Consider the following 12,380-nt stretch of genomic DNA (forward strand, 5'->3'; position numbering starts at 1 on the left):
GCCCCCACCTAAACTTTTTTTTTCTTTTTTCACTATAGGGCGCGTGCGCTCGCCAGACAGACAGAGAGAGACAGAGAGACGGAAAGCGAGAAATCACCCCCCAGGGGGGGATGGTCACGCCGCAATCCCTTCTCTTCCATTCTCCTCTTGGGATCTTGGGCACGCACGCACACGCACCCGGCGTGAGTTTTAAGCCACCGGGTCTGGGACACGAACCGCGGTCAACTACGTGGAAGTCCAGCGACATAGCCATTACACTAATTGCTGGTTCCCCCCACCTAAACTTTTTAATGAATCCTCAATATCATTAAATAGCTAGTCAACTGTTAGGTAGCATTGTAATTAAGATGCTGGACTCCCACATGACTGACCATGGTTTGAGTCCTGGACCTGGTGGCTTGCTTTCTCACTTTTCTTCTCTCTCTCTCTAGTCAAATTAAAATATAGATAAAACTAAATAATAATTAAATAGCTAGTCTTGGCCAGCTAGTAGCACACATCCTTAGACTGACAAATATATCAATACTGCTTACAAACACTATCTAGAAGTATATGTTTACCTCAAGACAGTCATGCTTGGATAACATCTCACAAAGTGATGATGACAGTGTACAATCAAACAATGGCTATACACTAACACAGAGGTAATGGTGAAGCAGTAGACTCTTTTTAGGGATATAGTAAAGTGTTAAGCATGCAGCATGTCTAGATAGTTGAGAAATACATTAAAAGCTAATGTATGAAAAGCTGTTAACACTACCCATCCCCAAAATTCTCAATGGCAATCAAAGCAAATAGTTATTAGATACTTCTGAGTGGCCAATTTCTCGTGTGTGTGTGTGCACGCACATGTGCCTGTTTTGTTTTCAGTTGGCTATAGTGTGTGCTTGCCAGAAACAGAGAGAGAAAAAAAGAGAGAAAGTGGGTAATCACCCCTTAGAGGGGATTACCACACTGCAATCCCCTCGCTTATATTCTCCTCTCAGGAATTTGGACATGTACATACACATGCCCAGCATGTTTCTCAAGCCACCAGGTCTGGGATGTGAACCATGCAGTTAGCCATGTAGGATCCAGCCACCTTAACCTCCACATCACCTCACCACATCACCTCACGATTTCCTGACACATTATGGATATTTTAAAAACCTTTATTTATTTCTCCCACAAGTGAGTGAAAAGAGAACAAGTACCCCAACAGAATCTTGACACTATGATATACCCCCCAGCCTTAGCCAGCCCAGATTATGGGAATATATGCACATGGTAATCTTAGGGAGGTCCCTGGACACAAAGTAGGAACCTTCACATGTGGGTCATGGTTACAGTGTCCCATGTTACCACTGCACCATTGACTGGCCTCTAAATGGTCAATTTCTTTTTTTTAGAATTATTTATTAATTTTGTTAGTATTTTTAAATTTAACCAGAGAGAGACAGAGAAGGGAAGTAAGAAAGCAAGCCACCAGGTCCAGGACTCAAACTGCAATCAGCCATGTGACTGTCCAGCGCCTTGACTACCACACCACCTGGTGGCCCCTAAATGGTCAATTTCTAAAAAGATAAGTATTTCGAGTATAAATGTTAGGTCTTTTTAAAAAAACAATAGATTCTTTTCATTCTTCAGGCCCCATTTATTTTCTTTAATGACAAAGGGTGCATGCATGCATGAGAAAGAGAGGGGAAAGAGGGAAAGGAAGGAGAGAATGTTCCCCCTGGCCCAAAGAGAGATCTGGTTGCTACAACTTTGTTCTACCCATTCTCTATCCTGTCAAGATTCTAGGATGCATGGCACATGCCAACAAGTTTCTCAGCCTGAAAGGGCTGGTACTCAAACTCTGGTCGGCCATATATGGGATCTAACTTCCCCTGTGCAGAACTTCACTGCTACTGAGAGCCAGCATCAGGGCTGGCAGGTGGTGTAGTTAAAGGCACTGAACTCCCACACGGCCAACCGCGGTTCAAGTCCTGAACCTGGTGACTTGCTTTCTCAATTTCTCTCTCTCTGTCTGTCTGATCAAACTGGAAAATAATAATAATAATGAAGTTAAATAAAAGAATTATTTTTAAAAAGAGCCAGCATCAACTGTTGAGTTTTGAATTAACTTGTTAAGACGACTCACATAGGGGCCAGTAGATGGTGTAGTGGTTATGTCACTGAACTCTCACATGGCTGACCACAGTTTGAGTCCTGGACATGGTGGCTTGAAACTCACATAGAGCACGTGTGCGTGCATGCCCAAAATCCCAGAGGAAATGGGATTATGTATGGTGTGGCTATTCCCCTGGGGAAGTGGGGAGTGATTTCTCACTTTCCCTCTCACTGTTTCTGTCTTGTCCTGCCCCCAACAAGTGCAAGTTCCCTAAGACAAAAACATTTACAGAAGAAAAAAAAAAAGACTCACACAGATAAAAAGTGCTTGAACAGCATTTAAAAAAAAGCAATATGGGGCTGTCATGTTGTGTGGTGGTTAAGGGTGCTGGACTCCCACATAGCTGACTGTGATTCGAATCCCAGACCTGGCAGCTTTCTTTTTCACTCCCAACCCCCACTCTGCCCCTCTCTGGTCAAATTAAAATAAAGTTAAATAAAATAGTTCTTAAAAAAAAAAAAAAAAAAAAAGAGCAATATATACATTTCCTATGACCTCCTGTACTCAACTGTGGCATTTAAAATGCTCTAAACAGCTGTGAATATGTATGTTTTGCATTGCTTTTTTTTTGGTCTACTTCCCCAATGTCAATCAGATTATTATCAATTTTTTTTCTCTCTCTCTCTCTCTCTGTTTTTGCTATACGACATGCACACTAGAGAGGGGTAGGGGTAGGGAGAGAGGGAGAGAGGGAGAGAGGGAGAGAGAGAGATATGGAAAGTGTGAACTCCCTGGGGGGATGTGGATGGTGATGCCTCAATCCCTTCTTCATTCTCCTCTAGGGATTTTGGGGACATGTGCACACGTGCCTGGTGTTTTATGCCCTTGGGTCTGGAACTAGGCAGTTGATTATTGGGATCCAGCTTCCTTAAGCTCATACCACCTGCAGGCTCTTTTTTTCCTTTTCTTAGAGGTTTTTGCCTTAGGGCACATGGGCTTGCCAGACAGAGACAGTGAGAGGGAAAGTGAGAAATCACCCCCTAGGGGCAAGGCCACACCACAGTCCTTTCTCCTCTATTCTCCTCTCTGGATCTTGGGCACACATACAGACATCTCTGGTGTGATTTTCAAGCCACTAGGTCTGGGATTCGAACTACTGTTGCCTATGTAAGAGTCTAGTGATGTAACTGCTACACCATCTGTTGGCTCTTAATATCAGTTTTTAAAATTCTATCCCCCTCTCTCCCAACAGCAAACACAATTCTCTATATATAGTTGGTATTGAATAAATATTGGCCAACCAAATGAAGCAGAATTTGCCAAGGCTCCAAAGGGGTTTCATGAGACCACTGTATCGCTATTCTGTCTTGAATCATTGTGAACTCTTAGGGAGCCTTCTTGGTGATTGGCATCTCATAGTAAAAACCATTTAGTGGACCTGCTTTGAAGAAAGAATTTTTCTGTTCCTATACTGCCAATCTCCAACATTAAGGTCCTATGTCATTTTCAGAAAATAAAGCTCATTTGTTTCTAGATCCTACTCCCAGAATATTAACCATCTTTTTCCTTTCCCTTTCCTCCTTTCCTTTCCTTTTCTTTTCTTTGTTATATGGCGCATGTGCTCACCAGAGAAACAGACAGAAAGTGAGAAATCACCTGCCAGGGGACATGGCCATGCAGCATCCCTTTCTCCTCTTGGGATTTTGGGCGCACATGCCTGGCATGAGTTTCAAGCCTCTGGGTTTGGTACTCAACTGCGGTAGGCCATGTGGAAGTCCAGTGACATAACCATTTTTACACCATCTGCTGGTCCCAGATATTAACCATATTACCACTCTTGACAGGTTATCTTGGGCAGGCTAACCCACAATATGGCTAAGAAGTGTTAGCCATACCCTCCAGAGTTGCAATTCACACAACTTGTAAGATTTCTCAAGGTTTTCCTTATTTGAAGAAGGGGGAGAAAGCGATACCGAGACTAGGGTGAGACTACTCTGTGAAATCGTCCTCGGGGGACCAGCAGTTGGCATAATGGCTATGTCGCTGGACTCCCATGTAGTCGACTGCAGTTTGAGTCCCAGACCTGGCAGCTTAAACTCATGCCAGGTGTGTGTGCATGCATGCCCAAGATCCTGAGAGGAGAATGGAGGAGAAGGGACTGTGGCGTGGCCATCCGCCCTGGGAGTTGACTTCTCACTTTCTGTCTCTCTGTCTTTCTGATGAGCACACAAGTCCTACAGCAAAAACCTTTTAAAACAAAACAAAACAAAACAAAACAAACAAACAAAAAAAATCTTTCTTAGGAAATCCACCGTTAAGTCACATCCTTTTCCCTTTTTTTTTTCTTTTTTTGGGGAGAGGTTTTTGCTATAGGGTGTGTGCACTCGCCAGACAGACAGAGAGAGACAGAGAAAGAGAAAGCAAGAAATCACCCCCTAAGGGGGATGGCTACGCCACAATCTCTTCTCCATTCTCCTCTTGGGATCTTGGGCATGCATGCACATGCGCCCGGCGTTGAGTTTAAGCCACCAGGTCCAGGATTCGAACCACGATCGACTATGTGGGAGTCCAGCGACATAGTCATTACACCAACTGCTGATCCCATATCACATCCTTTTTTCGGCCAGAGGATGCATTTGCTTGCTAGGGAGATGGAGAGGGAGAAAGCATCTCCCCAGTGGGGCACGGTCATGCTGCAGTCTCTTCTCTACCAGTTTTCCATCCTGTTGGGACTTGGGGCACACATGCACATACATCTGGTGTTTTAAGCCACTGGGGCTAGAATTTGAACCATGTAGTTAGTTATGTTGGATCTGTCTCCCTTAACCACAAGGCCATGGACAGGCCCCCAAGTCACACCCTTTTCAAGGTTTTAACAGCATTGAGCATACACCTCTATTAGAGTAAGATTACAGAACTGTAGTTTCTTTTTTACATGTATACCACCCTAACCAAATCAATAACCTTGGTAATAGAAATGTTGCTCTGTATCTTTACAATCATAACAACTAACACAAAACAAGTCTACAATAAAAAGTTGTTAATTAATTTTCTGGAGTAACTCAGAGACGCAATTTTCCTAAAGATCCTACATTCTTTTTTCTCTCTTCATACTCAGGTTCTTTGAATCCCCATTAGGTACCAATCAACCCACTCAAAAATCCTACCTCCCAATACTTGGTTCGGTTGATACCCTCTGCATATGCTCGGGCAAAGTTACTTTCACTGTTGAGGGCTGTAATGGCAGCACTGAGCTGAGACATGGGGTGTAGATTGGTAGGAAAGTTGTCCAGCATAGTGACCACATGAGAAGGAAGAGCTGCTCTCTTTGCCCACTCTTTTGAGAGCCAAGATACCTGTGGAAAGGGAGACATTGCTCAGAACACTCGCAAAAAAAAAAAAAAAAAGGGAAGGAGGAAAATAAAATATCAGTGACATCCAAGTAAAGACAACCTAAGACAGTCAATGCAATCTACTTATACAGCAAAACGCTGCTGATTTCTTTCCCTTAATGAACATCTCTATAAACTATTACCTGGATTAAGTACTTGAGATTTGAGTAAGGCAGAGAAGGGGAATATGAAGGACTAATGTCCTTCTGCTTTACCTGTTCATCAGTTGGGATATGTCCAGTTACAAGTAGCCAAAATAAGCCCTCAGGCAGGGGTTCTTCCCCACCCTTAGCCTTGGGCAACAGCTTCTGGCACTCAGGGATACTATGTCCTCGGAAACGGATGCCCTTAAGGGAGAAGAGACAAGTTAGAACAGGACTTTTTTATTTTTATTTTTTTGGAGAGGTTTTTGCCGTAGGGCGCGAAAGAGAGACAGAGAGACAGAAAATGAGAAATCACCCTAGGGGGGAATGGCCACGCCGCAATCCCTTCTCCTCCATTCTCCTCTTGGGATCTTTTTTTTTTTTTTAAAGGAGAGGTTTTTCGCTATAGGGCGCGTGCGCTCGCCAGACAGACAGAGAGACATAGAGACAGAAAGTGAGAAATCACCCCCCAGGGGGGATGGTCACGCCGCAATCCCTTCTCCTCCATTCTCCTCTCGGGATCTTGGGCATGCACGTACATGTGCCCAGCGTTTAAGCCACTGGATCCAGAACTTGAACCATAGTCGACTACATGGGAGTTCAGTGACATAGTCATTATGCCAATTGCTGGTCCCAGAATAGAACTTTTAAAGCTTAAATATTCACATACTTTACTCCTATTTTCGTATGTTCGTTTTATCTAATTGATGTATTAAAAGGCAGGCCAGCAGTTGTCATGGAGATTAAGGCGGTTGGACTCCCACAAGGCCAACTGCAGTCTGAGTCCCAGACTGGGTGGCTTGAGAATCATGCCGAGCACATGTGCGTGCATGCCCAAAATCCCAAAAGTAGAATGAAGGGACTGTGGTGTAACCATCCCCCCAGGAGGTAATTTCTCACTTTTTCTTTCTGTCACTCTGGTCTCTCTCTCTGGCAAGCACACACACTCTGTAGCAAAAATCTTAAAAAAAAAAAAAAACGGGATCAGCAGATGGCACAATGATTACATCACTGGACTCCCACACAGTTGACCACAGTTACAGTCTTGGGCCTAGCAGCTTAAACTCACGTGGGTGCATGTGTGCATGCCTAAGATCTGAAATGATAGAGGAGGAGAAGAGATTGTGGTGTGGCCATCCCCCCAGGGAGTGATTTCTCACTTTATATCTCTCTGTCTTTCCAACAAGGGCACATGTCCTATAGCAAAAATCTCTCTTAAAAAAAAAAAAAGAAAAGAAAAAAGGGGCAAACTTGTTCTTCAGTTATTAATATTTCATACACACCAGTTCTCCACCTTTCAAAATATGATGGTAGGTACTATGTCTGTTGTCCTTGCACTCACTGCCCTAATCCACAGTTTGCAGTCAATAACCTCAATGATTACTAGTGATTGACTTGAATATGTCTTACCTCATCAGGATCAAGAACTGATGTTTCATATACCAATCCCTTCATGCCCCTCATGCCACCATACATCTAAAGGAAAGAAGATGATGAGATCAATAGTCAGAATGATTCAGGCCAGAGCTTGTTAGAGGATCACTAAATCTTAGAGAGAAAATTTTTTGCAGAGACACATTTAAAGGTCTTGCTATGTTGTCCAGTCTGGGCTCAAACTCGAGATCTTCCTGCCTCAGTCTCCTTAATTATTGGGATTATGGGCATGTGCCACCATGCCAGTTATACAGAAAAAAATACTTAATATTCCTGCTATTATATAGTTTCTTTTTCTTATACTATTTTTTTTTTTTGGGGAGGTTTTTGCTATAGGGTGCGTGCACTTGCCAGACAGACAGAAAGCGAGAAACCACCCCCCAGGGGAGATGGCCACGCCGCAATCCCCTCTCCTCTCAGGATCTTGGGCACGCACGCGCACACGCCCGGCGTGAGTTTAAGCCACTGGGCCTGGGACTCGGACCGCAGTAGACTACATCGGAATCCAGCAACATAGCCATTACGCCAACTGCTGGTCCCTTTCTTATACTATTCTTTTTTCTCCTGTCCACTCTGAGCCTCTCCTATGCCTAACTCCCACCAACCAAAGTATACAAATAAAATCTATTACAGGAAAAAGGTATGGAACTAATAGCTAAAAACTGTTGTGAATCTGTCATCTCAGATGCTCAAATTAGCTGGAAAGTTATCCTAAAGCTGTTCCAGAGAGCCTAGTTAAGGCTCTAGTTAAAGTGACTGTATATAAAGTGGCTAGCTGGTCTAGCAGCAACTCAAGAGGCCTGGCTCTAAAAGCTGAGGGATTGAAAACATGAAATTTCATCCTTGGGTCCAGCAGGTGGCATAGTGATTAAGGTGCTGGACTCTCACATAGCTGACTATGGTTTGAGTCCGGACCCGGTGGCTTGCTTGCTTTCTCTCTCTCTGGTCAAATGGAATAATAATAATAAATAAATTAAATTAAATAAATAATTCTTAAAAAGAAATTTCATCCTTCCCATAGGTTAATTAGGTTAGACTCAAGTGTTAAATTTACAGAAAAGGACAATCTAATCGCTAATGAATACTATAAGCCCCCCTCCCCCAGTTCCTTGTATAGGACAGAATGCTTTTGAATAGTCAATGAAAAAAAACTGTACTTTTATATATTCACTACTGAGCTTCTTTTCCCAGCCAAGATCCCACAACCCTTACCATATCCACAGTTATTTGGCCCACCACTGTCTTGCCATGTTGTTGCCTGAAGGTCTTAATTCTGGCCTGTTCCTTAGGTATCAGGTCAGCCAATACATCTTTCAAATTCTAAAAAGAGAAGTAGAAGGACTAAGTAAGGATAAAAGAGTTTACTACATTTCCTGCAAAGTAGGGTATTTTCAGAACTTGGCTTTATCTGCCAAGAAGTCTGATCAACCCAATTTGCATAGATGAAAGTAAAAGAATTAGGCAGGGAGAGGAGGGAATGAGGAATTGTTGTTTAATGTGTATGGAGTTTGGAAAATGTTTTTGAAGGGCTGGCCCTGTAACATAGTGGCTAAGGGAGCCAGATCCACATGGCTGATTGTGGTTAAAAGTCTTATCATGGGGCTAGAGAAACATACTGAGTGCATGTGCATGTGTGCCCCAAATCCTGAAAGGATGGAGGAATGCAGAAGACACTGCAGTATGACAATACCCCCAATGGAGGGTGCTTTCTCTCTCCTCTCTCTGGTGACTGCATATACCCTCTAGCAATTAAAAAAATTTTTCTAGAAATGAGTGGTGGTCATGGTTGCACAACGAAGTGAATGTATTTATTGCTGCTGATCCATACACTTAAAAATTATATTAAGAAAAAAAAATTATATTAAGGGGCCAACAGATGGCGTAATGGTTACGTCATTGGACTCCCACCTGGCTGACCATGATCTAAGTCATGGACCCGGTGGCTTAAAACTCACGTTGGGCACATGTGTGTGCATGCCCAAAATCCAGAGAGGAGAATGGAAGAGAAGGCATTGTGGCATGGTCATCCTCTACAGGGAATGATTTCTTGCTTTCTGTCTCTCTCTCTCTTCAGCAAGCGCACATGCCCTATAGCAAAAATCTCTCTTTAAAAACAAAATATACAGGGGTCAGCAGGTGGTGTGGTAGTTGTGGGCCCTGGACTCCCACATGGCTCATTATTGTTCGAGTCCCAGACCTAGCAGCTTGCTTTCTTTTTCTTTCTTTCTTTTTTTTTTTTTTAGAGGTTTTTGCTATAGGGCATGTGCGCTTGCTGAAGAGAGAGAGAGACAGAAAGCAAGAAATCACCCCCCAGGGGGGATGGTCACATCACAATCCCTTCTCCTCTAATCTCCTCTCGGGCATGCACACACATGCGCCACCGGTCTGGGACTCGAACCACAGTCAACTGCATGGGAGTCCAGTGACATAGCCATTACACTAACTGCTGGTCCTGTGGCAGCTTGCTTTCTCACTTTCCCTTTCTTCCTCTCTCTCTCTGTCTCTCTTTGTTCAAATAATAACAATAATAAAGCTAATTAAAATAAGTCTTAGAAAAAATAATAATTCTTTAAAAAATACATGTAAGAGACCAGCAGATGGCATAATGGCTATGTCACTGGACTCTAATGTATTCGACCGCGGTTCGAGTCCCAGACCCAGTGGCTTAAAGTCATGTCGGGCGTTGTGTATGTGCATGCCCAAGATCCCAAGAGAATGGAGGAGAAAGGATTACAGCGTTGTCATCCCTCCTGGGGAGTGATTTTTTTTTTTTTTTGAGAGGTTTTTGTTATAGGGTACTTGTGCTCGCCCGACAGACAGAGAGAGACATAGAGACAGAAAACGAGACATCACCCCCCAGGGGGGATGGTCACGCTGCAATCCCTTCTCCTCCATTCTCCCCTCGGGATCCTGGGCACACACGCACACATGCCCGGCATGAGTTTCAAGCCACCGGGTCCGGGATGCGAACCGCGGTTGACCACGTGGGAGTCCAGCAACACAGCCATCACGCTAACTGCTGGTTCCCCTGGGGAGTGATTTTTAACTTTCTGTCTCTGTCTCTCTCTTTCTGGAGAGCACACATACTCTATAGCAAAAACCTCTCTCTCTCAAAAAAAAAAATATATATGTATTAAAATGTCCATTTTAATGTTACATATATTTTACCACAATTTTAAAAATTAAAATAATAGAAAAAGGGTCAGTCCATGGCCTTAAAAGAACAGGACCCAACATGGCCAACTATGGTTTGAACCCCAGCCCCAGCAATTGAAAATCACATCAGGCAGGCCAGCAGGTAGTGTGGTGGTTAAAGGCACTGGATTCCCACATGGCTGACTGAGGTTCAAGTCCCAGACCTGGCGGCTTGCTTTCTTGCTTTCCTTTCTCTCTCTCTCTGTCTGGTCAAATTAAACAACAACAACAACAACAACAACAACAAAAATATTTAAATAAATAAATACTTAAAAAAAAAATCATGTCAGGCATCTGAGAAGTTCTATCAGGCATCTGAGCATGCATGGTCAAAATTCTGACAGGATGGTGATGGAGAAAAGATTGTGATATGACCATACACCGTTTGGGGATGCTTTCTCTTAATTTTCGTCTCTGGTGAGCACATATACTCTCTGGCAAAATTTAAAATTTTTAAAAATTAAGCAAAAGTGTTTTTGTTTTTTTTTTAATTAATTAATTTTCTTTTTTTTATTTGACCAGAGACGGAGAGAGAGAAAGCAAGCCTCCGGGTCTGGGACTTGAACCACGGTCAGCCATGTGGGAGTCCAACACCCTTAACCACCACGCCACCTGCCGGCCCCAAGCAAAAGTGTTTTATACTCCTATTTCACTATTTCATTGAGCAAATTATTTCTTAAAATAGTAGTAGTAATAACAGTTATAAAAATAACAGTAATAAAATGGACACTTCCAGGAGAAATACATAGGATAATAAGAGGCCAGGTGGTCTGCAAACCCTGTCTCAGGGTCAGGCTTCCACAGTGATTGTCAGTCTTTTTTTTTCAAACCTTACCGTGGAAGAAGCACTGGCATGTCGGGCAGCAAGAACAAGACAGGATGCATTCTGCAAAGAAAAAAACAAAAATCTTATGTGACATTTACTTCTCCGAACTTTGTGTTAAAGGAGTTATAGTGACTCAACCTCTCCCTCTCCGCCCTAGCCTTGTAGGATAGTTTGACATAAAAGGCCCTACTTACTTAGAGAGAGTGATCAGTCTGGAGAAATCAGGTTTAACTCTGCTCCTTGCATCTATAGCGTTACTAGCTTTTCCTGAAGAGCCCCTTTTCTTCCAGAGCTAGGAAGGTACAGAGTAACCAATTCATCTTTATCTGTTAATGTTTCTTTCATTTTTTTTTAAAGATTTATTTTATTTTGGGGCCGGCAGGTGGTGTGGTGGTTAAGGTGGTTAAGGGTGCTGAACTCCCAAATGGCTGACTGCAGTTCAAGTCCCGGACCTAGTGGTTTGCTTATCCCTCCTAGTCAAATTAAAATAAATACATAATGGATATTTCTGAATGATTCCAAGGAACACAAATGAGGAAAGTAATCAATTACTTAAGGCTACTGGTTAAGATCTTTCCAGCACCTAATCTCTTGCCAACACAGACTCCCCATTCTAGGAAAGCCCACAGGCAAAGGGCAGGCTTTGACAATACTACTTCTAACCCTCCTGCCCAATGCTCAGAGAATGCAAGATTATTTACAAAGAAACAACTGACAGGGGACCGGCAGGTGGCATGGTGGTTGGAGGCCATGGCCAACTGCAGTTCAAGCCTCTCAGACAGAGACAGAGACAGAGAGAAAGTGAGAAAGCAAATAAATAAGTAAATAAAGTTAAATAAAATAATCTTTTTAGTTCTGTTTTTTGGGGGCCAGCAGCAGGTAGTGTGTTGGTTGAGGGCACTGGTCTCCCACATGGCCAACCGTGGTTCAGGTTCTGGACCTGGCGGCTTGCTTTCTCACTTTCTCTCTTGCTCACTCGCTGCCTCTCACTCGATCCCTCTCTGATCAAATTAAATTAAATAAATGGGCACAGTTAAATAAAAATTTTTAAAAAGTGTCTTTGTTATTTTAAAATTATTTTATTTGGGACCAGCGCCTCTCACTCGATCCCTCTCTGATCAAATTAAATTAAATAAATGGGCACAGTTAAATAAAAATTTTTAAAAAGTGTCTTTGTTATTTTAAAATTATTTTATTTGGGACCAGCAGTTAGCGTAATGGCTATGTCACTGGACTCCCATGTAGTCAACCGCAGTTGGAGTCCTGGACCTGGTGGCTTAAACTCATGCTGGGCGCAT

The 12,380-nt window shown here is 43.0% G+C and overlaps 1 protein-coding gene across 1 annotated transcript in view; it reads right to left on the bottom strand.

The window, feature by feature from the left end:
• Positions 1-12,380, bottom strand: part of CS (citrate synthase) — a 40,134-nt gene that overhangs the window by 9,037 nt on the left and 18,717 nt on the right. Inside the window, exons 2-6 of the mRNA XM_006165608.3 lie at positions 11,092-11,142; positions 8,274-8,381; positions 7,038-7,103; positions 5,700-5,831; positions 5,260-5,448 (exon numbers count right to left, since the gene is read on the bottom strand). Of these exons, the coding sequence (XP_006165670.1) occupies positions 5,260-5,448; positions 5,700-5,831; positions 7,038-7,103; positions 8,274-8,381; positions 11,092-11,142 (546 nt within the window). The remainder of the gene's footprint in view (positions 1-5,259; positions 5,449-5,699; positions 5,832-7,037; positions 7,104-8,273; positions 8,382-11,091; positions 11,143-12,380) is intronic.

This window comes from Tupaia chinensis, unplaced genomic scaffold (assembly GCF_000334495.1).
Source record: "Tupaia chinensis unplaced genomic scaffold, TupChi_1.0 Scaffold143970_1, whole genome shotgun sequence".
In the NCBI taxonomy this organism is placed as follows: Eukaryota; Metazoa; Chordata; class Mammalia; order Scandentia; family Tupaiidae; genus Tupaia; species Tupaia belangeri.